Source organism: Cervus canadensis, chromosome 14 (assembly GCF_019320065.1).
Source record: "Cervus canadensis isolate Bull #8, Minnesota chromosome 14, ASM1932006v1, whole genome shotgun sequence".
NCBI lineage: Eukaryota > Metazoa > Chordata > Mammalia > Artiodactyla > Cervidae > Cervus > Cervus canadensis.
This window is the reverse complement of record NC_057399.1, coordinates 44,117,331-44,142,687: the sequence shown is the minus strand read 5'-3', so window position 1 is coordinate 44,142,687 and position 25,357 is coordinate 44,117,331. Positions and strand designations below refer to the sequence as shown.

The 25,357-nt window shown below is 37.8% G+C and overlaps 1 protein-coding gene and 1 long non-coding RNA gene across 2 annotated transcripts in view; one reads left to right on the top strand and one right to left on the bottom strand.

The window, feature by feature from the left end:
* Window positions 1–16,873, bottom strand: part of CNTLN (centlein) — a 313,542-nt gene extending 296,669 nt beyond the window's left edge. The window contains exons 1-2 of the mRNA XM_043486610.1: window positions 16,305–16,873; window positions 10,288–10,376 (exon numbers count right to left, since the gene is read on the bottom strand). Of these exons, the coding sequence (XP_043342545.1) occupies window positions 10,288–10,376; window positions 16,305–16,664 (449 nt within the window). The 5' untranslated portion in view covers window positions 16,665–16,873. The remainder of the gene's footprint in view (window positions 1–10,287; window positions 10,377–16,304) is intronic.
* LOC122452863 lies at window positions 16,369–20,594 on the top strand. Its single transcript, XR_006272872.1, has 4 exons — window positions 16,369–16,498; window positions 17,813–17,912; window positions 18,926–19,015; window positions 20,250–20,594. It is a non-coding gene; the product is annotated as an uncharacterized LOC122452863 (long non-coding RNA).
* The last annotated feature ends 4,763 nt before the right edge of the window (window positions 20,595–25,357 follow it).

The following is a 25,357-nucleotide window of genomic DNA, read 5'->3' as shown; positions in this document are numbered from 1 at the left end:
ATTTAAACTTTAAGAGGATATGCATAGGTTACATGCAAATATATACCATTTTATGCAAAGGACTTGAGGATCCTAGACTTTAGGTATCTAGGGGTTCCAGGATCCAGTCCCCAGTGGATATTGAGGGATGACCATAACTTGAATCCACATGTGAATACAAACATTTACTGGGAAAGGTAATTACATAATTATAATAAAAGATCACTTTAAAGTACAATTTCTTTCTACTTTCTTCTCTTAACTAATTTGAAAAACAACTGCTTAAAGTAATAGGTATATAATGTATTCACAGGCTCAAAACATATAAAAATGTATCATGTGTAATATAATTGCCAATAACAGCATAAATGAGGTAGGTAGTAGCAAAGTTTTATTGGGCTAAGGAAATGACTACAAATAATAAAGCAATAATTGTAATAATGCATTGCTGTGTTTGTAATATTAGTAGATAATATGTATAACAATACCACAAAAAGGGATTAAAGGGAATATAGCTGTATTTCAGTAATATTTCTGTATATCACTGGAAATAAGCTTGGCTAAACCTGACCTGATTTGTTAAGATATATACCGTAAATCCTAAAGCAATGACTTTTTAAAAAAATCTCAAAAAAGTACAGTGAAAAAATAAAGAAATTAAAATGCTTTATTAGAAAATATTCATTTAATGCAAAAGAAAGATTCAGAGACGTAAATACATTGAAAGTAAAGAATGAGAAAAGACATAGGCAAATACCAACCACAAGAAAGATGGAGTAACTACACTAATATCAGACAAAATAAACTTTAAGCAAAAAAGTCACTAAAAAAGAGGCACATTTTGTAACAAGTTCCTGACAGAGTCAATCCATCAGGAAGATATAACATTTATAAACACATATGTACCTAATAACAGTGGATTAAAATGCATGAAGCAAAAATGACAGATATGAAATAAGAAATGGACAATTCAATTATAATAGTTGGAGACTTCAATAGCCACCGTGATGGTTAATGTCAACTTGGAGGGCATTTTTGGATGAGATTAACATTTAAATTGGTGAACTCTAAATAAGCATAATACCCATCATAATGTAAGTAGGCTTTATCCAACCAGTTGAAGGCCTAAACAGAATAAAAAGACCAGCCTTCCTGAACAAGAAATCTCCAGAGATTGCCTTTATCTACACCATCAACTTTCCTGGTCTCAAACTAATCATACTGCAGATGTGGACATGCCAGTCTCCAAAATCATGTAAGCCAGTTCTTTATAATAAGTCTTTTTCTATATATTTACTCACACACATCCTTTTGGTTCTGTTTCTCTGGAGAATACCAATATACCCACTTTCAATAACAAACAGACAAGTAGACAGAAGATCAACAAGAAAATAGAAGACCTCAGCAACACTACAAACTAGACCTTGCAAACATCATTAGATACTCCTCTAAAAAATGACAGTTAAATTTATACAATTTTCAAGTGTATAAGGAACATTCTTCAGGATAAATCATGTTAGACTATTTTTTTAAAACTCAATAAATATAAAAAGATAAAAATAATGCAAAGTATGTTCTCTGACCACAATGAAATAAAATTAGAAATCAAATGAAAATACAAATGTGTGGAAATTAAACAAAATACTATTTTTTTAATACTATTTTTAAAAAGGGTCAAGAGGAAATCAAAAGATAAATCAAAAAATACCTTAAGATGAGCAAAAATGAAGGCACAAAATATCAAAATGTATGGGATGCAGCTAAAACAGTGCTTAGAGAAAAATTTATAGCAATAAATATTCTATATTAAGCTAGAAGAAAAATCTGAAATCAGTAACCTAATGTTCTACCATAAGACGCTGGAAAAATAAGAGCAAATTAAGCCTAAAGCAATTGGAAGTAAGAAATAAAGATTTGAGAAGAAATTCATGAAACAGAGAATAAAAAAACAATACAGAAGCACTAATACTTTGGCCACCTGGGCTGACTCACTGGAAAAAGACCCTGATGTTAGGAAAGATTGAGGGCAGGAAGAGAAGAGGGCAACAGAGGATGAGATGGCTAAACAGCATCACCAACTCAATGGACATGAGTTTGAGCAAACTCTGGGTAATACTGAAAGACAGGAAAGCCTGGCGTGCTGCAGTCCATGGGGTTGCAAAGAGTCAGCCACGACTTAGCAACAGAACAACAGAAACCAAAAGTTGGTTCCTTGAAAAGATCAACAAGACTGACAAACCTTTAGCTATACTGACAATATTAAAAAGAAAGAAGCCTCAAACTATCAGAATTGGAAATAAAAAAGAGTATATTACCACTAACCTAACAAAAATAAAAAGCATTATAAAGGAATACTGTGAAAAATTATATGCCAGCAAATTAGATACTTAAAAGGAATAGGTGAATTCCTAGAAAAACACAAATACCAAAAGTAAAATAAAATACTGAGTTGACCTGTAATAAATAAAGAAATTCTAATTGTAAATTATAATTTTCTTAAAAATTACCCACAAACAAAAGTCCAGGCCTGGATGGGTTCACCCCTGAATTCTACCAAACATTGAAAAAAGAATTAATACCAATTCTTAAAAAAAAAATTCCAAAAAATAGAAGAGAGTATTTCCCAACCCATTTCATACAGCCAGTATTACCCTGATACAAAAAAACACACAGAAACATCATAAGAAAACTACAGACTAATATCTCTCATCAATACAGATGCAAAAGTTCTAAACAAATACTAGCAGACAAAATTCAACAACATATTAAAAGAATTATAAACCATGACTAGGTGGAATTTATTCCAGGAATATAAGGATTATTTCATATTTGAAAATCAATTATCATAATAAATCATATCACTGAAATATGAAACAAAAATCACACAATCATATCAATAGATACAGAAGATATATTTGACAAAATTCAACTACCTTTCATAATAAAAACACTTAATAAACCAGGAATAGAAGGGAACTTCCTAAACTTGCTAAAGGACATCTATGAAAAACTGACATATAATTTTATAGTTAGTGGTGAAGGTCTGGGTGCTTTCTCCCTATGATTGGGAGTAAGATAAAGTTGTCTGCTCTGGCCACTTCAACTCAACAACGTATTGAAGTTCTAACCAGGGTAAGTAGCCAAGAGAAAGAAACAAAAGGCATCAAGTTTGGGATAAAAGAAACAAAACTATTTCTATTTGCAGATTACATGATCTTGTAAGTAGAAAATCCTAAGGAATCTACCCAAAAAAATTAGAACTGAAAAATAAGCTCAGCACACTTGCAGGATATGCAATCAATATTAAAAAAAATCAATTGTAATCTATACAATTACACTGAACAATCTGAAAACAAACTTAAGAAAACAATTCCACTTAAAATCAGAAAGAATAAAATATTAAGGAATAGAGTTATCAAAAAAGTTTCAAACATACTCTAAAACTATAAAACATTATTTCAAGAAATTTTAGAGGATATAAATAACTGGAAACACATTTCATGTTCATAATAAAGATGTAACATTGTTAAGATGGCAATATCACCCAAACTGACCCATTAAGAGAAGAAGATAGGCTGTTCTAGATTAAAGAAATACAATCCAGTGTTCAACCACAACAATGCAAAAAAAAGATTTGAATAATATACTATGTGTCTCCTGATGTGAGGTAGAAAGAATCATATTTCACCAAAGAAGACTTCTTTGCCAAAACATCAAACCTGAAACTGAACAAACCTTTAGGTCTCATTACAAATTTATGATAATTATAGAGTAAAAAAGATTACAATCAGAAAAATCCAGAATGTGGAAAACTCTACAGGATAAACAACCCAACTTATTCCAAAAATAAACTGCAAAGAAAAGGAGAGAGAAGGAGAAGGAACCCATATGTTCAGTGGGTAGACCATGTTTGAATCCTCATAGGAACAAACCACCTTTCAAAAGAAAGTTATGAGAAAGCTGGAGAAATCTGAAAACGGGATATTTGATTATATTAGGGAATAATTATAGAATTCTAAATATGAAAAAGATTTCATGGTTATATTTTTTTAAAGGTTTATCTTTTAAAGATAGAGTCAATACTTATTCACATATCCAGAACTTGTGAACTTTCCTACTTACTAAAACTTAACTTGTAAGTGTAAAATCAATACCCAGGCACTTTTTCAGTCATTTGCAGACATGCACAAAGTAGTGAAAAATTTAAGTCACCTGAACCACATGTTCCCAGCTGAAGTCAAACAAGGGAACACTCTGTCTTCTTGTTTCAGCTCTCATACTGTAAACAAGTATTCATCACATGGTCTATTTAGTACCACATTTTTCACATTTTTGCCCTTTGTTGATGATTTTGCTGTTTCAAATGACCACCAAGCACAGTGATGAAGTGCTATCTAGTGTTTTTAAGTGCAAGAAGGCTGTGACTTGCTTATGGAGAAAAGACTGTGTTAGACAAACCATGTTCAGGCATGAGTTATAGTACCATCAGTCATTAGCTCTCCTGTGAATAAAAAGAACTGACTGTAAACACCAATGTAATTGTGGGTAACATAACATGATGTCTGGAATTTCCTTCAAAATAATCCATCAGTGGTAGAGGCAGCAGAGCAGCAGAAAGGAAGCAGAAGTTTACAGGTGAAACAAGACTGGTCGTGTGCTGACAACTGTTCAGGCTGGGTGATGAACAAACGTGGGAGTTCATTAATGTATTTTCTCTGCCTTTACATCAAATTAAAATTTTCCATAATAAAAAGTAACACCTGTGCACCCAAAAAAATGTATACAGACACCCCACCAAAAAGTTTTCTAGGACATATAGTATAGTACCAAAAAGGTTAAAAAAAAAAAAAAAAGAAATACTGACATGACAAGCATTTTTCCAAAAGGGGACCAAGGGCATTTGACACAGTACAGGCATAACTCATTTTATTGAACTTTACTTATTGTGCTTCCCAGATACTGCATTTTACAAATTGAAGGTTTGTGGAAACCCTTCATCAAACAAATCTACCAGCACCATTTTTCCAACAACACTAACTGAACTCTGTCACATTTTTGTAATTCTCACAATATGTCAGACTTTTTCATTATTATGATATTTGTTACAATGATCTGTGATCAGTGAGTGATCTTTGATGTCACTATTGCAAAAAGTGTATAAATCACTGAAAGCTCAGATGAGAGCATTTTTAGCAATGTTTTAAAATTATGTACATTATTTTTAGATATAACGCTGTTGTGCACTTAACAGTCTACAGTATAGTATAAACATAACTTTTATATACACTTGAGAACAAATAACTGGTGTGACTCACTTTATTTCACTATTCACTTTACAATAGTGGTCTGGAATGAACACCCAATATCTCCAAGGGGTTATTTAATTGAGCAAGAGTGTCCTATTTAATTCAGGATGTTCAGCATTTCCCACCTTCATCTACTGTGTCAGTAGCACCACTGGTTAACACCATTTATCCTTGTAGATAAAACTTTATCCACAAGGCCATTCATCATGAAAGATCATGATAAAATTTTTTTAAAAATAAAGTAACCATAATGTACAGTAAAATACTGGTTAAATAAGATGACATACCAAAATAAAAGATATTATAATTCTAAAAATACTATCTTCTCTTGAAGAAAATGGTAATTACATTCCTCTTGAAAAAAATGAACCACATGGCACTGACATGCCTAAATCACGCTGCCTTGAGTCTCCTAGCCTGGAAGTAAGTAGAGGGGTCCAAAATGGACAAATATCTGACCAACAGAAGGATGGACTCACAGAGACAAATCCAGAAGAGAAAAATCAAAATCTACACAGTATCTATAATGGAAGAGGAAGCTAGTTTTTCTGGAAGAGGCCCAGAGAGGCTCTAATTACCCAATTAGTAAGTACAGAATCAAGATGACTAACTAAAGAACCATTCATCAAAAATCTGGGCTTCCCATTCAATCATGTTCAGAAGAGCTACCTGTAATATTTGCCTACAATAAATGGCCCAAGACTACTCAAAAGAACCATGTTCCTGCAAAAGGTCCCCAGTATGGTTGTTGGGACAAACAATACAATCAGAAAAGGGAATGAGTCTCCTTTCCATCCTGTATAGTGAAGCCCATTTGCCATACATCCCTCAGGAAAGCTTGTTGATAGTCCCCTCCCTTCTCTTACACAATATCCACAGTCAATCTTCTCATTCAGAGGAGAAACATTTTGGTAAACAAATATAGAAAAATGCAAAGTAAATTCATTAAAAGCAACATTTCTACATTATGCAATTTATAGTTTCACACAAAAATATGACAGTTAGTAAAGAACCATCATACACCTGAAGGAAACCATCAGCATTAAAGTAAAAAAGTAGGAATAACAGTTACCCAACAGGAAATAAAGATTATGTCAGAAACAGAAAAGAACTTAAAAATTATAATCAGAAAGATTAAAAAGTTATTCTTTTAAAGAAGACTTATGAAAAAGTAAAAATCAAATAAGAAAAACCTTAGAAATAAAAATTTGACTTCTAAAATTAAAAAACATCTAAATATTGATGCAATAAAACATAATAAAACTACTCAGGAGATAAAATTAAAAGATGGGAAATAAGATAGAAAAGAAGCCAAGTCCAGAAGGTCCAACCTCTAAGAGTGTGAAAGAAAAGAACAGACAAGGAGGAAAATATAAGAATCATATTTTTCTTCAATTAAAATAAAATCTTAAGTCTTGATGTTGAAAGAACCCCACAAAGGCTGAGAATTCTGAATTTTTAAGAGGTTCAAATTAATAAACAACACTGAAATTTTAAAATATATAGAGAGAATCCTAAAAACTTCAAGCAAGCTACCTAGAAAGAAATAAGAATCTCACTTGCACTGGGATCACAAATACACTTGATAACACCACTGCTATACTTTAAATAAATCTGAGGGAAATTAGATGGACTTAAAATTTATGTTCAGCTAAAGTATCGATCAAACATAAGTACAAAAGAAAGACACTTTGGGCATATATGGAGTCAGAAAATGAACCACTTATGCGTCCCTCCTGAGAAAAAAAAAACTTCAAAAATATAATCCAACAAAAGAAAAAAGATGTGGAATTCTAGAAACTCTGTAACTAGCTCAGGAGTACAATAAAAAGAAATCCTAGATGACATCTATGAGTAGGTTTAAAAACCAACTGGCCAAAATTCATACCATGAACCAAAGGGCCCAAAGAAGAATGTCTTCAGTCCACCACTTAAATGTTTGAACACTGACATTCTTTATGATAAGAAATACTAGAAAAGAAAAGCAATTAGAAATACCAGGAAGAAAAAATGTTGTCTAGGAAGACCAAGGCACAAATATAAAATGACTTGAATGTAGCAAAATTTGGGTAATTAATGGACTATAAAAAAAATTCTATTTGACATTGATACTTAGAATATTCTTTCTTTAATCATACTATTTCCCATATCAAGTCCAAACATATTACATGGTTCTCAAGGAAAGAAATATTTATGTAATTATAAAATTAGAAATGCAAATTACAGGTTTCCAATTTTAAAGGTCAATTTGAATTCCAAGGTATCTACTCATATGATCTATGGACATCAGAATTACCTGGAAAACTTAAAGACTCCTCGGTCTCCTCTTGCATTTTAATCAGTTCAATTCAGTCAGTCAGTCATGTCCGACTCTTTGCAACCCCAAGAACTGCAGCATGGCAGGCCTCCCTGTCCATCACCAACTTCTGGAGCTTACTCAAATTCATGTCCATCGAGTCAGTGATGCCATCCAACCATCTCATCCTCTGTCGTTCCCTTTTCCTGCCGCCTTCAATCTTTCCCAGCATCAGGGTCTTTTCCAATGAGTCAACTCTTCACATCAGGTGGCCAAATTATTGGAGCTTCAGCTCCACATCAGTCCTTCCAATGAATATTCAGGACTGATTTCCTTTAGGATGGACTGGTTGGATCTCCTTGCAGTCCAAGGGACTCTCAAGAGTCTTCTCCAACACCACAGTTCAAAAGCATCAATTCTTCGGCGCTCAGTTTTCTTTAAAGTCCAACTCTCACATCCATACATGACCACTGGAAAAACCATAACCTTGACTAGGCAGACCTTTTTTGGCAAAGTAATATCTCTGCTTTTTAATATGCTGTCTAGGTTTGTCATAGCTTTCCTTCCAAGGAGTAAGAGTCTTTTAATTTCACGGCTGCAATCACCATCTGCTGTGATTTTGGAGCCCAAAAAAATAAAGTGTGACACTGTTTCCACTGTTTCCCCATCTATTTCCCATGAAGTGATGGGACCAGATGCCATGATCTTAGTTTTCTGAATGTTGAGCTTTAAGCCAACTTTTTCACTCACCTCTTTCACTTTAATCAAGAGGCTCTTTAGTTCTTCTTTGCTTTCTGCCATTAAGGGTGGTGTCATCTGCATATCTGAGGTTATTGATATTTCTCCCAGCAATCTTGATTCCAGCTGGTGCTGCATCCAGCCCAGCATTTCACATGATGTACTCTGTATATAAGTTAAATAAGCAGGGTGACAATATACAGCCTTGACATACTCCTTTCCTGATTTGGAACCAATCTCCTGTTTCATGTCCAGTTCTAAGTGTTGCTTCTTGACCTGCATACAGATTTCTCAGGAGCCAGGTAAGGTGGTTTGGTATTCCCATCTCTTAAAGAACTTTCCACAGTTTGTTGTGATCTACATAGTCAAAGGCTTTGGTGTAGTCAATAAAGCAGAAGTATATGTTTTCCTGGAACGCTCTTGCTTTTTCAATGATCCAGCGGATGTTGGCCATTTGATCTCTGGTTCCTCTGCCTTTGCTAAAACCAGCTTGAACATCTGCATATTAATAAATTCTCAAAATATAAAGTTTTGAAGATCATGGCTGTAAAGCAATAACCTCCAAAATTTCCCATTACCTATGTTATGAGCAAAAGGCTTCTGAGTACTCACCCCAAAACATATGTGTATATTTATTTATAAATTCTTGATATACTTTTATGTGACCATATATTATATATATTATAAAATGCAAAAAATAAAAATCTTAAAGAATGAGAAAAATGGCCTAAAATTATTTTATTTTATTGTTTCTGTCTCAACCAAGAATAAAGGGGAAATTAAGAATAGCTTTAGAAAGTTGTAAAAATATATATACAAATAAAAGGAGAGAAGGATAATGAAAGAATCACAGAAATGACATAAGAAATCCCAAGAATATATCTTCTAAAGGTCTATTCTACTAAGAAACAGAGAAACTGAGAGGGATCACATTTAATTTCAAGAATGATTAAGGAACTAACAAGGGTACTTCAACAAAAGACTTAATTCTGATCATCAAAAGGGAAAATCTGATTGATGAATTAGACATACAAGACCATGAAAAGATACTATTTTAAAAGTTCACAATAATCAAGAATGCTAAAGTTAGACATAGGCATGTATCACAGATTTTTCAAAGTCAAATTCCAGACAATGTTAGAATGATCCCAGGGCTAGAAACTCCAAAGGTGAATATAGTTCAAGTTATCATAAAATGATATTCAGATTATATAATCATAATTCCAATAAAGAAAAAGGAAAAGGCAACCATATGCTTAGCTTCTCATTTACAAAATGTAATGAAATCCATTTAATAGGAAAGCAAGTGTTTTAATTGCTATGTAAGTATCATGGGACTACTGTATACCAAATGTTTGATAAAGAGTACCCAGCATCACTCCACTGTTTCTAATGACCAAGGAGAGGCCCAATAATCCATAGTTAAATGACTGGGCATCCCCTACAGAGTAATACAGAGTGCTGAGTGAAATCTCTCAACCTATTCCAGAACACTTACTCTATTTCAGCAAGGTCATCTCAGGCTCTCAAGTACACACTCCAATTATCTTAGGGGAAAAAAACTGAGCCATATGTATGAAAGATCATGTCTAGGAAGGTACCTAAAGGGGCAGTCTCTGAAGTCAAACAACAGGAACTTCTCCAATTTTTAAAGTTGAGCAGAAAAAGCTGAAAACACGCATGCACATACACACACACACACACACACACAGTGTGTAGGTCATAGTTATATCTCTTACCTGCAAACTTCCCAAATATGTCAGAATATGAGCAGAAGATAAGGCTTAGCTGTACATAGCAAACTGACACACCTTTAAATAAGACAAATAATTAAAATATCATGCTCACCTTTCCTTTGGAAATCAAATGAATCTCTTCAGGAGATTAACGCTGGGTGTTAATTTTAATAATGAAAAGAAACAAATTTGATAAACTAAATACCAATAGAAAAATAACTTAGTAACTCACCTTTCCACAACCAAACTGACTGCTTGTGTGACATCTGGATTTGTCACCTGGAGGCGTTTCCACAAAGACCACACAAATTCTTTATCAGCCTTAAAGAAATAAAAGACATTTTAAATGCATTGCTTTGTAGCTACAGCAAAGAAGGTAAGATACTGTCTTAAATTTAAAAACATAATTACTTGACCCCTAGTTCTTTAACTATAAAACATATTCTTGAAAAGTAGAATAGGAAAGCTTAATTTTAAAAATTTCTTACACCTGTAACCCACATTTAAAGGTGCAAACATTGAAATGCTGAATATCAAGGTAAATTTGTTCTAAAATGAGATTGTCCTCTAGCTACTGATCTACCTTTCAGCTGCCCTTTTCAGCAAAATTCCTTAAAAGTGTTGCCTACAATCACTGTCTCTTCTTCCTCATCCCCATTCACTCTGTAACCTCCGCAGTCAGATTTCCCTCCCCACCATAATGCTAAAATCATTTTTCAAGGTCCTCGATATTGCCAAATGTTAATAGGCACCTCAAATTTAATCTATTCAAAATAAAGTTCTTGACTTCCTATTCTCTCACAAACCTGCCCTCTCTGCCTCTCAGAAAATAACCCCACCACCTACTCAATGTTCAAAGACTTAAGATCTGGAGTCAATCTTGGTTGCCCTCTTTCTTCACATTTCATATCCAAACCATTAGTAAATCCTATTAGACTTACCTACAAAATATATCCCAATTCTAAATACTTTCACCACCATCATCCTAGTGTAAGTCAACTCCACCTCTTGCCTAGTTCTCTACAATAGCCCCATGGGCTCCTGACAGCTCAGAATCTTCTAATAGATTTGTTACATTAGGAAAACAATCCAGATTCTACCAAAGCCACATGATCCCATACCATCTGGCCTATTTTACACCTCTCCAACCTCACCTACCACTCTTATTCACAAGAACCTTCTTGCTCTGCTTATACCAGGCCCTTCGTACATACAACATCTATCAGATTTTCATGTACATTATTACTTCACTTCACTCAAGACATTGTTTAAATGTTACCTCTTCAAGAAAGTCTTCCCTACAGACACCAAAACCCACAAGTCTCTCCTAACTGCTTAGCCTGTTTAACGCTTTTCAAATCACATTTCATTTTATAATACTATATTTGCTGGTGGTTTATTTGTTTGGGATTACTTATATGGCATACATTTCTGTCTCCATCATCCATTTTCCCCTTTCTCTTAGTGACAGAAATCATTTTAGCTCTTTGCTGTTAACTAAAAGACTGGCCTCTCTTACCTATGGGCTATGTGACTGAACTCTGCCAATGAAATATAAGTGTCATTGAAAATTTTAAATTGACTTAGGTCTTCCAATGTAGACACAGGAATGTAGGAAATCCAACTTAGGTATTTAAAATCCTAAAAGATGATGCTGTTAAAAGTGCTGCACTTAAGGGCAGCAAATTTGGGAAACTAAACAGTGGCCACAGGACTGGAAACGGTGTTTTCATTCCAGTTCAAAAGAAAGCAATGCCAAAGAATGTTTCAAATACCATACAATTGTGTTCATTCCACATGCTAGTGAGGTTATGCCCAAAATCCTCCAAGCTAGGTTCAGCAGTATGTGTGAACAGACAAGTTTCAGATATACCAGCTAGGTTTCAAAAAGGTATAGATCAAATTGTCAACCTTCACTGGATGGTAGAGAAAGCAAGGGAATTCCAGAAAAACATCTACTTAATTGACTATGCTAAAGCCTTTGACTGTGTGGATCACAACAAACTGTGAAACATTCTTAAAGAGACAGGAATACCAGACCACCTGACCACCTCCTGAGAAATCTGTATGCAGGTCAAGAAGCAACTTTTAAAATCAGACACGGAAAAACTGAGTGGTTCAAAATTGAGAAAGAGTATGACAAGGCTGTATACTATCACCCTGTTTATTTAACTTCTATGCAGAGTACAACATGTGAAATACCAGGCTGGATGAATCACAAGCTGGAATCAAGACTGCTGGCAGAAATATCAACAAGCTCAGATATGCAAATGATACTCTAATGGAAAAAAGCAAAAAGGAACTGAAAAGCCTCTTGATAAGGGTGAAAGAGAAGAGTGAAAAAGCTGGCTTAAAACTCAACATTCAAAAAAAAAAAAAAAAACTCAACATTCAAAAAACTAAGATCAAGGCATTCAGTCCCATCACTTCATGGCAAATAGATGGGGAAACAGTGGAAACAGTGGCTGACTTTATTTTTCTGGGCTCCAAAATCACTGCAGATGGTGACTGCAGTCATGAAAGTAAAAGACGCTTACTCCTTTGAAGGAAAGTTATGACCAACCCAGATAGCATATTAAAAAGCAGAGACTTTACTTTGCCAACAAAGGTCCGCCTAGTCAAGGTTATGGTTTTTCCAGTGGTCATGTATGGATGTGAGAGTTGAACTATAAAGAAAGCTGAGTGCCGAAGAATGGATGCTTTTGAACTGTGGTGTTGGAGAAGACTCTTTGAGAGTCCCTTGGGCTGCAAGGAGATCCAACCAGTCCATCCTAAAGGAGATCAGTCCTGAGTGTTCACTGGAAGGACTGATTTTGGCCACCTGATGGGAAGAGTTGACTCATTTGAAAAGACCCCGATGTTGGGGAAGATTGAAGGCAGGAGAAGAAGGGGACAACAGAGGATGAGATGGTTATGTTGCATCACCAACTCAATGGACATGAGTTTGGGTAAACTTCGGGAGTTGGTGATGGACAGGGAGGCCTGGCGTCCTGAAGTTCATGGGGTCGCAAAGAGTCGGACACGACTGAGCGACTGAACTGAACTGAACTGAAGTGAAATGTGGGGGAAGAAAAACAACTTAAAGGACGCTGCAACTTATGACCAGAGACTAATTAATTAACAGAGGTTTTTTTCCCAAACTGCCTATTTGACCCATTACTCAGTCTTGAAATGAATTTAGTATATTAATTTAGCAGCACTTTCTTAAATAATAGATTTCAAAAGAAAATATCAGAGTTCATGACACACAGGGTAAAACATTCTTTATGATAATATGTGAATGTGTATATTCCTATTATGGTGACACATAAAATGAATTTATTTTGGGTACCATTGTTGATAGTTGTGGAAAACAAAGGGTTAATACTATGTATTCTTGGATACTGCGATTTCTACTTGAGTAAGTAAGTAGAAGGACTAATTTGAAAATTATGAAAGTGAATCTTTAATTACTTAAATGCCTTTTATAAAACAATTCAATTATTATGTCTTCCAAGTTTCCCAAAGAGCAGGAGTATGACTTGACTGAAACTTTATGGTATGGGCTACTGCCAACCTCATCTCACATTACTGAAATGCCTATGATCATCTAAAAGTGTCAATACTAAAAACCTTAAGAACCATTGTTTTAGGCCAACTATGGCCATCTCAATTCTTACATCTGCCTAGCCACATTTTCAAAGAATATAATAGTGAATGGACTGGGAGAGAGGGTCATTGGGCTATTCCAACAGACTCATTTCTCAATCAAAGCAGTCACAAAAGTAAATATATTAGTTCCTTATCCAGCTAAGGACACAACTATGGAAAATATGGAGTAAGGGGTGGGGGAGAAAAGGTGTAGAAGATATAGGCAAAGCTATCTCAAATTAAGGCTTGTCAAAGTAACAGAGGCCTTTATCATGGATTCACATCTTTAAAGTTAAGAGCTTCTTGATGAAGGTGAAAGAGGACATGGAAAAGCTGGCTTAAAACTCAACATTCAAAAAACTAAGATTATGGCATCTGGTTCCATCACTTTATGGCAAATAGAGGGGGAAAAACTGGAAGCAGTGACAGATTTTCTTTTCTTGGGCTAAAAAAATCACTGCAGACAGTGACTGCAACCATGAAATTAAAAGATGTTTGCTCCTTAGAAGGAAACCTATGACAAACCTAGACAGCATATTAAAAAGCAGAGACATTACTTTGCCGACAAAGGTACATACAGTCAACACTATGATCTTTCCAATCATCATGTACAGATGTGAGTTGGACCATAAAGAAGGCTGAGGACCGAAGAATTGATCCTTTCAAACTGTGGTGCTGGAGAAGACTCTTGAGAGTTCCTTGGACATCAAGGAGATCAAATCTATCAATCCTAAAGGAAATCAACTCTGAATATTCATTGGAAGGACTGATGCTGCAGCTGAAGCTCCAATACGTTGGCCACCTAATGTGAAGAGCTAATTCACTGGAAAAGACCCTGATGCTGGGAAAGACGCAAAGCAAAAGAGAAGGGGGTCGGCAGAGGATGAGATGGTTAGATAGCATCGTCGACTCAATGGCCGTGAACCTGAGCAAAACCCAGGAGATAGTAAAGGACATGGGAGCCTGGCTTGCTACAGTCCACAGAGTCGCAAAGAGTCAGACACAATTTAGTCACTTAACAACAAGATGAAGGGTATGCTTGCCTGGTGGCCCAATGGTAAAGAATTCGCCTGCCAAACAAGAGACATGGGTTAGAACCCTGGGTCAGGAAGATACCCTGGAGAAGGAAATGACAATTCATTTCCGTATTCTTGCCTGGTAAAACACATGGACAGAGGAGTCTGGTGAGGTACAGTCCATGAAGTCGCAAAAAAGTTAGATGTGATTTAGCGACTAAACAAGTCAGTCTTTTATTTATCTCTATGCTCCTTAACCACTAAAGAATAGAAACAGAACATTGAAAATAGGACATTAAAAAGGAAGAAGTCACATAATAACTCCCTTATTTTTTTAAACAAAGACATATTCAATTTTAGCGCTTCCAGTGGTAAAGAATCTGTCTGCAATGCAGGAGACACAAGAGACATGAGTTTGATCCCTGGGTTGGGAAGTTCCCCTGGATAAGGAAATGTCAACCCACTCTAGTATTCTTGCCTCAAGAATTCCATGGACAGAGGAGCCTGTGGGCTACAGTCCAAGAGGTCGCAAAAGAGTTGGATACAACTTAGTGATTAAACAAACATTTCCATTTGAACAAGACTGTTCTGGTTTTACATTCTTGACCCAGTCAGGAAAATCCTACAAAAGGGGCAACAGAATCAAATAGAACTAACTGTGAGAATGAAATTTATGAATTTTTATTAATCTAAACTTATGATATTTTATAGTTACCTTGCTGTTTAGCAGTTCTTAATGGGTTCTATCTTGAAGACAGAGTGACTCAAAGATCTACTGTTGAGCAAATTCCCAACATTTAGTCACCCAATCCTGTCAAAGGTTCTGGTAAAATCATAAAAGAGATGGTGGTAAGGATACAAAACTTTCTGAACCTGAGTACTCAAGCCACCTTTGGTATTCACAAACTATACAAATAATTGGAAAGTAATGTTAAGCTAATTGATTTAGTAAATGCTTTTCACAGGCAACATGACATGAAATTAACATTTCTCACTAGAGAAATATGGAATTAACATAGTTGGTTAATAAATATCTAGCATCCTCTACTATGTGTGAAAATTCCCAGACTGAGACTTCCTAAAAATTATTGGTCTGTTTTAAAAACTTCAGTTTTACTTAAGAACAAGGGCAAGTGTGGATCTGATGATTAAAAACAGGCTCCTTCATCGATGGGTTTTATTTTAATAAAAAGTGCTTCCACTCTCCTGTTCCACATTTCAACTCTGGGATTACACTCCTACTGCATCAAGTACCACTACAGTCACAACAGAGAACTTGAGCTTAGGGGCGGTGGGGTGCGTCCGCCCGTTTTGGTGGGATCCAAGTGAAGGCAACCAAACCAACCAAACCAGGGACAGCCGAGGCTGTCCTGCCCGGCCAAGGTCCGGAGAAGGGCGGGAGCCGGAGGTCGCCTGGCTGGGCGCGGCCGCCTCCCTCAGCAGCGAGCAGCGGGCCCGGCTGGGTGTGGGAGCCGGGAAGGAGCGCCGCCGGGCAGAGGTGGGTGGGTCCTAAGCCCGCGCAGCGACACAGACGAAGGCAGAGGGAGAGGGACGCGGCCCCAACCCCGCTGTGGAGGGGAAAGGCCGGCGGCCACTTCGATACCTGACACAGGGCCAGCTCCTCCTTTACGCTGCTCAGCTCTTCCTCCAGCAGCTGCGTCCGGGTCACCATCGCCTCCTCTACCGAGATGCCCTCTAGCCGCATGGACCCCGTGGGCGCGCTGAGGAGGGGAGCCTGAGCCGGAGCTGTCCCCGCTGGCCCTCGCTGGCCCTCTGACCCTTCTTCGCCCCGCCAGGGTAAATCGCTTTTGTCCACGACGCCCCCCCGCGCTGCGCCCTCAAGACCCGAGGTCTCGCTGCGCACGGCGTGTGCCACAGCTCCCCGACCAACACGTGGGGACCAGGGCCCCAACTGTCGCGCCGGGGGCGGAGGGAGCTGTGAGGGCGGCGACCGCGCCGCCATTGCCGCGGCTGCTAACGGGTCAAGTTCCCTCTAGGAAACTCCACCTCCCCTTCCCCATCCTGGCGAGCCCGAAGCCCCGCGCCGCGCATGCGCCAGCGTTTTCCCGCCTTGGCGCGCGGGGTCTCGCGCTCGCGGGTCCTGGCTGGCTTCCCACGGGCCGCGCGCCCGGCGCGAGCGTTGGCGGCGCACGCGTCCTGGGCCGGAGGAGTCAGTCCGGTCCGCCCTGCACCGCACCCTTGAGTGCCCTGGTCAATATTCAACCCACCACGCCACGACTCCCCGTCAATCTAAAACCCTACCCGCCGCTACTTTGCGCCTAGCTTACACCCCACTTCTTAAAGCCTTTCTTGACAAGCCCCTAGCCCTAAATGATCCCTAACTGTGAATTCCTCCGCCTTCAAGACCCTTGCCAACTCGTTTGTCACGTTTCATTGACCGCCCTGGAGTGTTAGTTACAGGGCTAATCCTTCCAGCGCTGTTGTAAGCTCCTTGAGGATCAAGGAATAAGTTTTACACTTAAATGTTTTCTTCACACCCTTTAGCAAAACTGCTTTACGTACAGCTGACAACCAGCTGACTGATGTCTAGGAGATGTGGAAAGCCTTGTGCTGAGCTGGGACTATCGGGCAGGTTTCCCATTGGAATTATGATCCCTTGTGCACCTTTGTCTTCTGTTTTGCAAGAGTCATGATTTCCTTTTTTTTTTTTTTATGATTTCCTTTTTTTATGTCAACTTCTTTATGCAGTTGGCTGCGTATCAGAATGAGTGTGACTCGCATTCTCCAGAGTTTGAATCCTCGGACCACTTTGAAATTAGTAACTTGGAGCGTGGTTAAAGAAAAAACGGCCAGCTTTCTTTATTGTTCATTCTCTTTTTTCTTCTTTTTTTTCCCCTTCCTTCCTTCCTGCTTGCTTTCTTTATCAACTTTGAATAAGATATAACCTCTTTTTCTGTCATTGAAACGCGTCCTACTTGTAATGAGTTCGTAAGGAAATGTGCGTTGAGCTGCAATCAGGTTCTACCAAAGGTTAGATCGCTGTCCTCTGCTGTAAAGATTCCAGAGCACCTGAAGAGCTGCGGTGGGGTGGGGAGAACTGTGGAAATAGGGAGGTGACTGCTTTAACTGATGACTTCTTCGTTTAATCAGAATTACCACTCCATGCCGGAATCTAGTCAGCACCTCAAAAGACACCCTCCCAATCAGAATTCTGCTGAGGCAGGATGATTGGACTTCCTTCCCACTGAAGGTGAGTACTTAACAAAATTTATAAAAGGATTGCATTAGAAAAAGTATATATAATCCTGTCTTAAAACCAGTTACTGGGACTTCCCTGATGGTCTAGTGATTAAGAATCTGCCTGCCAATGCAGAGGGCATGTTGGATCCCGGGTCCAATAAGATCCCTTCTGCTGTAGGGCAACTAAGCCCACGAGCCACAACTGCTGAAGCCTGGGTGCCTAGAGCCTGATCTTTGCAACAAGAGAAGCCACTGCAATGAGAAGCCTGAGCAAGGCAACTGGAGAGTAGCCCCTGCTTGCAACAACTAGAGAAAAGCATTTGTAGCAGTGAAGACCCAGCACAGCCAAAACTAAATAAATCTTTCTTTTAAAAGAGGGGAATACAAAAGTTCTTTTTAAAATAGTAGTTACCATACTGAACATTTACTATATGCTGAGTCCAGTGATAACTACTTTTCATTTATATATGCTCATTCAGTTCTTGCAACATCAGAGTAAAATAGGTATTATCCTCATTTTACTAGTAAGGAAATTGAAATTTGAGAAATTACGCTACCTTGCCTGAAGTCCCACATTTGGTATTAGAAAAGCTAGAATATGGATCCACTTAACTCTAAAACCTGTGCCTTGGATCCCTACCTTCACTCCATACCTGGCACTTGAAATACAGCATTAGTATGATAACACATGAGACTTCACTGAGTTTAAGTCTACAGGAATCCCAGTCACATGATTCACATGTTTGGCATGAAATCAACGTCAATGCACATTTTCATGGCTATTTGGCACTCACTCAGAAGGGCATTATTTCATCTGAATACAGAAAAATAATTTTGAAAAGCAGTGAAATCTCTTCCATTATAAACAATGGATAAGTATACATAGTCGACTCAAAATAAGGATAATATTTGAATCAATGACCAGACAGGTTTTAAATTTTCTACTATAGTATAGTTGATTTACAATGTTGTGTTAGTTTCAGGATATAGCAAAGTGAATCACTTGTGTGTGCCTGTGCTCAGTTATCCAGTCATGTCCGACACCTTGTGAGTCCATGGACTGTAGCCCACCAGGCTCCTCTGTGAAGAGCTACCATGAAACTTCATATACAGGTTATTATTTGAACACCTATTTTCAGTTACTTTGTGTCTATCTAAGCGTGAAATTGTTGAGTCATTTGGTAATTCTATATTTAACTTACTGAGAAACAATCTGTTTGCCACAGTGGCTATACCATTTACAATCCCACCAACAATGTATGAGAGATTGAAATTCTCTGCATCTTCAAAAACATTTTTCTTTTTTTTTAATGATTATACTGATTATAATGATTTACATTTCCCTAATGACTAATGACATTGATCATGTTTTCATGTGTTTGTTAGATATTTAACTTCTTTGGATAAATGTCAATTCAAACCATTTGTCCATTTATTAATTAGGTTGTCTTTTTGTTATTGAATTGTTAATAGTACTTTACCAGCAGACAGTTTTCAAGAATTGAAACTTGCACATTTTCAGAGCATACATAGGGAGTTCTTTCTTCTATTAGTTATTTGCTAAAATGACAGAAACTTGTGAAACACTGGATATTAACACTTCTAACTCAGAAAGATAAGTTAAAGATCTGTAATAATACATGAATAAAAATGTCCAAAACAATCAAGTGTTTCTCCTATGCAATTTTCTGTTCAAATATTTAAAAGTGATGATGTCTGTACTTTAGAAATACATATTAAAATCTGCTGAGGATGAAGAATATTAAACTATAGAAACATAATTCTCTCTATATCACCACTGTATAAGTAAAATATTGGGCAAGCGAGGAAAATGTGCAAATTAATATGGTATTTGAATTGCACTTCTCACTTTAATTTTAAAAATTTATATCTAATGTCTATTTAAAAAGAGAAAATGTATTAGCAATTTCTCAGCTTTTACAATTCTTGTTTTTCAGAAAGAATGCCAAATTTTAAGACATGTTTATGTCTTCTTTACTGATTTGGTATACTCTTTATTTAGTCAACAGATTTAAATTTAAAGCCACAATAAGATATTGGTAATATATTAACCATCATAGATTTCTTTCATATCATTTTGAAATTTGTCACAGTTTTCAGGGTCTTGTCATATCCTAGGGATCTAAATCAAGAATAACCTGCTATCACCCCTTCAGCATTAAAGGAGAACCCCACAAGCTAGGATGTGCCAATGTGACATTTGAATCAATAGCAGGCATATCATGTCAGGACCATGACATGATAAGACCAATTCCAATCCAGGAGTTAGAGTAAACCAAGACAATTGTATTGTTCTTATAATTAATGCTGACCCTTGTCCCCACAGGTTCCAGATTGGTTGCATATTCAACCAACATTGGATCAAAAGTGTTCAGGAAAAAAAGAAATTCAGGTACTTCGCTGGTGGTCCAGTGGTTAAGAATCCACCTTGCAATGCACAGGACACTGGTCCAATCCCTGGTCCAGGAAAATTCCACAGGAACTAAGCCTGCATGCCACAACTGCTGAGCCCACACTCTACAGCCTGTGAGGCAACTATTACTGAGCCCTCGAGCAGCAATTACTGAGGCCTGCGCGCCTAGAGCCTGCGCACTGCAACCAAAGAAGCCACCACAATGAGAAGCCCCTACTCTCACAACTAGAGACAACCAAGTGCACCGTCAAAGACCAAGTGCAGCCCAAAATAAATTTTTTGTTTTTTAAAAAAATTCAAGAAATTTCCAAAGATCACAACTTGAATTTGTCACACACCAGCAACTATTTACACAGCATCTACATTGTATTGGACATTACAAGTACTCTAGAGATGATTAAAAGTATATAGGAGTATGTATATAGATTACATGCAAGTACAACTTCATAGAATACAAGGGACTTGAGTATCAGCAGATTTTGGTATCGAGGGGGATCCTGGAACCAATACCTCTAGGATACTGAGGGAAGACTATACTACAATTTTATCTGAGTGATACCTTGCACCTGTTGATCAATCCTGAGACTGTTCTAAGTTAAGATCATAGGTATCCAAGGATGGCATCATCAGTTCCAGTTGTCTCATTTAATTTTCACACAATTCTAAAAGGATGAGCTTGCAGCATTAGAAAAACAGAATTTAATTTTCTGTTTTCATCTTAAATGATGATATAACAGTCCAAAACTGTTTATATAACTCTTCTTTCCCTAATAATAGGCTTTTCTAAAATTATTTCCATTAAGTCCTCTCGGTGTGGGTGTTGTCCTAAAGAAAAAAAAAAAAATTAGCCATGTCCTATTGCTTTGAGTAACTTTTATCAGCTTACTTACCTCACTAAATTTAGAAAACAACCCCAAATTCCCTGAGAAGCTCAGCTGATTTAATACACAAGGTTGCATAGTTTAGGCTCTTTAACACATGACTGGAATGAGACAACACTGTTGTGTTTTTTTTCCAGCTTTCTCACCTATATTTCAGTTTCTCCTCCCTAACACACAGCATGACAGACCCATGGTCTTTGGTGTTTTCTGTATATTTTCTTTACTCTCAAGGCAATATTGCAAAAGTACTCCAACTCTCCCATCTATTTTGTTTTCTCTGGCTTCACCTCAAACATGAAGGTCTTCTTCTTCCATTGCCAGTGGTCTGGTTTAATATCTCTGTTTTGATGATGCTTATCTATTGCCTATAACAGTGTTCATACACTATCATAGCATATAGCCATACATGCATACTCTCACACACATAGAGTGGCATTTTGCCTTTTTGTGATACTGTGATTTATGATAAGAAATACTAAGGAGATCCAACCAGTCCATCCTAAAGGAGATCAGTCCTGGGTGTTCACTGGAAGGACTGATGCTGAAGCTGAAACTCCAATACTTTGGCCACCTCATGTAAAGAGTTGACTCATTGGAAAAGACCCTGATGCTAGGAGGGATTGGGGGCAGGAGGAGAAGGGGACAACAGAGGATGAGATGGCTGGATGGCATCACCGACTCGATAGACATGAGCTTGGGTAAACTCTGGGAGTTGGTGATGGACAGGGAGGCCTGCGTGCTGCGATTCATGGGGTCACAAAGAGTCGGACACGACTGAGCGACTGAACTGAACTGATTTGGTCTTTGTCCCCATCCCCATTTCTGGCACCAAGCACCTAAAACCCCTGTAATTTCCTCAAAGATGAGAGCTTAAAGGTGTCTTTTTATGTTAAGGAGTTGACTTTTGGAAAGCACCTAAGGATGGGGACTGACTGCCGTGGGGAGCCAACCAATCCTGTGATTAGAGGGTTGAAATTTCCAGGTTCTGATTCTCTACCTGCTTGGCAAGGGGATCAGAGTCCCAGTAGGAAGTTGATGGAAACTCACATAGAGTCCTTTGGGAACAGTTAAAACACAAACTGATTACAAAGGTAAGTGGAGGATCCAGAGAAAGCACAAAGGATAGTGCAGTACCTCAAGGCTAATCAAAGGGTGGGAGATGTTATCACCCTAAACTCTAAAGAGTGAGGGGAATGAGCAGTTCTTGGTACAAGGAGACAAAGGGCTGTGTCCAGAGAGCTGGTCCAGAGAGCTGTGTCCAGAGACTCAAAGCAAAAAATTGGAAGCCAGGGGAACAAATACTCAAACCTCACTCTATTCCCTCAGGCCCATCTCCTCCCATGCTCTGCACTGGCTGAGTCCAACCAGTTCTTAGAGGGCAGCCCACCAGGATACAGAACAGAGTGAAAACAAAAAACATCAAGAGACAATCTGAAGGGGCAAACAAAGTATCCAGCTCAAGAGGCCAATATAGTTTAAGAAGCAACAACTGAGTGACAGTGTAAATAGCATCCTGTTAATAGCAAATAAATAAAAGTAACAACTTTTACATGGTTCACATGGCAGCTGCTTGTACTTTAACCTACACTTCCATAGGAGAAAAAGGGAAGTCACATGTTCTAAAGAAGAGGGAGTGGAATCTAGAAAAGGGTTAGATAAAGAATATAGAGCTTGTGAACAGAAAACCACCAAAGGGAATGCATCTACTTTCTTTATTGCCTTCACATTCTGCATTAAAACTTGGTTTCCAGGGCTTCCCCTAGTGATCCAGTGCTTAAGAATCTGCTTGCCGGCAGAGGACATGGATTTAATCCCTGGTCAGGGAAGAATAGACATGCTGAGGAGCAGCTAAGCCCGTGTGCCACATCTACGGAGCCTGTGCTCCAGACCCTGAGAGCCGCAGCTACTGAGCCCATGTGCTACACTTACCAAAGCCCCCACACCCCAGAACCCATGCCCCACAACAGCAGAAGCCACTGCAATGAGAAGCCCACACATGGCAACAAAGAGGAGCCCCCACTTGCTGCAACTGGAGGCAGCCCTCACACAGCAACAAAGACCTAGCACAGCTAAAATAAATAAATAAACCAATCTTAAAAAAAAAAAAACTGCGTTTCCAGAAGTTCTAGGCCACTTTATCTAATTTAAGATATGTGTATGTGTGTATACATATATATATATACAGAGAGAAAGAACCTCCCAAGCTAATATTATTCAATTTTCATTCTGCATCTATTTTATATTTTGTATCTCATAATTTTATTATTCTCACATTTAATACACTTGGTTTATAACTCTAAACAGATTGTAAGATCCTAGAAGGCAGAAAAACCTCTTTTTTTGTACCTCTCATGAAGCATATTACAATGACCTTACAAAAGCAGCACTCAAAGAATGTCTCTCAACTAGCTCCCTATAGGCCAAAAAAAAGTCTTGCCTTCAGCAATTACCAGACATTCCTGATGGTTGTTAATTATGTCTCACATTAGTGGGACATTGCTTTGAACAGGAAATATTTTTACGGATGCATGTGTACTCAGTTGTTCAGTCGTGTCCAACTCTTTGCAACCCCTTGGACTGCAGCCCAGCAGGCTCCTCTGTCCATGGGATTTATCAGGCAAGAATATCAGAGTGGGTTTCATTTCCTCCTCCAGAGGATGTTCCAGACCCAGGGATTGAACCCACATCTCCTTATTGCAGATGGATTCTTTACCACTGAAACACTGGGGAAGCCTGATTTTTATGGGTAACTTTTATCAAAGTTTATCTAATATAAATATATCTCATGTATGCTAACTACTACTTGGGAAAAAATGAAACTGTTAAATTAATGAAAATAGTTCCTTTTGCCACTAACATATTTTTTTTTCCTGTATGATGCTTCTTGATGTAGCAAAATTCTGTGGGATAATAGGAAGAAAGAGAGAAAATGAAATCAATTTGGGAACCCCTTGCCAGACACTATTAATGTATTCCTTCATTTTTTTTCAACAAATACTGAACACTGCTGAGGATATAGCAGTGAACAGTCACAATCCTGGCTTTTATGGAGCTTATATTCTAGTAGGGGAAAACACATCATAAACAAGGAAATATACTTGTTAATTAGTGCAGTTGTGTAAACAGAAATAAAGCAAAGGACGGGAAGAGTGAGTGAAGGCAGTGGCTAAGCCCTATTTTAGGCAGTGTGATCAGGGAAAGTATATCCAAGAGGAACGTTTAAACAAATGATAGTTACTTCAACGAGTGGGAAGCATACCATGCACATATTTGGGAGGCTATCAGACAACAGGGGAAATGAAAGTATGAATAAAAAGCAAAAGCTTATGAGCAAAATCTAAATACTACAGTGCTTCATAGGTTGATACATCCATCTAAACTATTTCCCAGGAAATGTCTGTTTTCATGGAACCCCAAAGGAGCCCATTCCAAGTGGATAAAAGTATCCATGTGACTAGAGATCAAGCTTTGTGATCCACAGGCAAACTCCGATTTGAAGTGGGTTGAGAGCCACAAGGATTTTCTGTCTGGTTTCCCAGAAACATTTCTTACAGAAATCATTTGAAAAGGAACCACACTAAAGGATGTTAATGGAATAACAAAGGAGCTGAGAAAGAGTTTAAAGAAAAGTGAATGATAGTTACTCTGTGTTTTTCCCATGCTGGCTGCAGATCAGAATCAAAGGATCTCTTCAAATAATACCTGGGTCTCATCTCCAGAGATTCTGATTTAACAGGTGTGGTGCGGGACTGAGGTGTTGGTGTTTTGTTTTTTTTTTTTTTTAAGTTCCCCAAGTGAGTCTGTGGAGAAGGAAATGGCAGCCCACTCCAGTATTCTTGCCTGGAAAATTCCATGAACAGAGGAGCCTGGCGGGCTACAGCCCATGGAATCTCACAGAGTCGAACACTACTGAAGGGACTTAGCATCCAAGTGAGTCTGACATGCAGTCAACTGAGAATCAATGTTGTTAAAATACATGAGTTAAGCTTTTAAAAATTAAAAACAAAAACAACAACATGCCAGGCATTGCTTCTGGAATGCAAAAGATATCTCGTGATTATACAATTAGTGAATTGAATTATGTACAGAGTACTTATTATATGCTAGAAGCTTAGCACTTAGCAGATGCGAAAGGGTAAA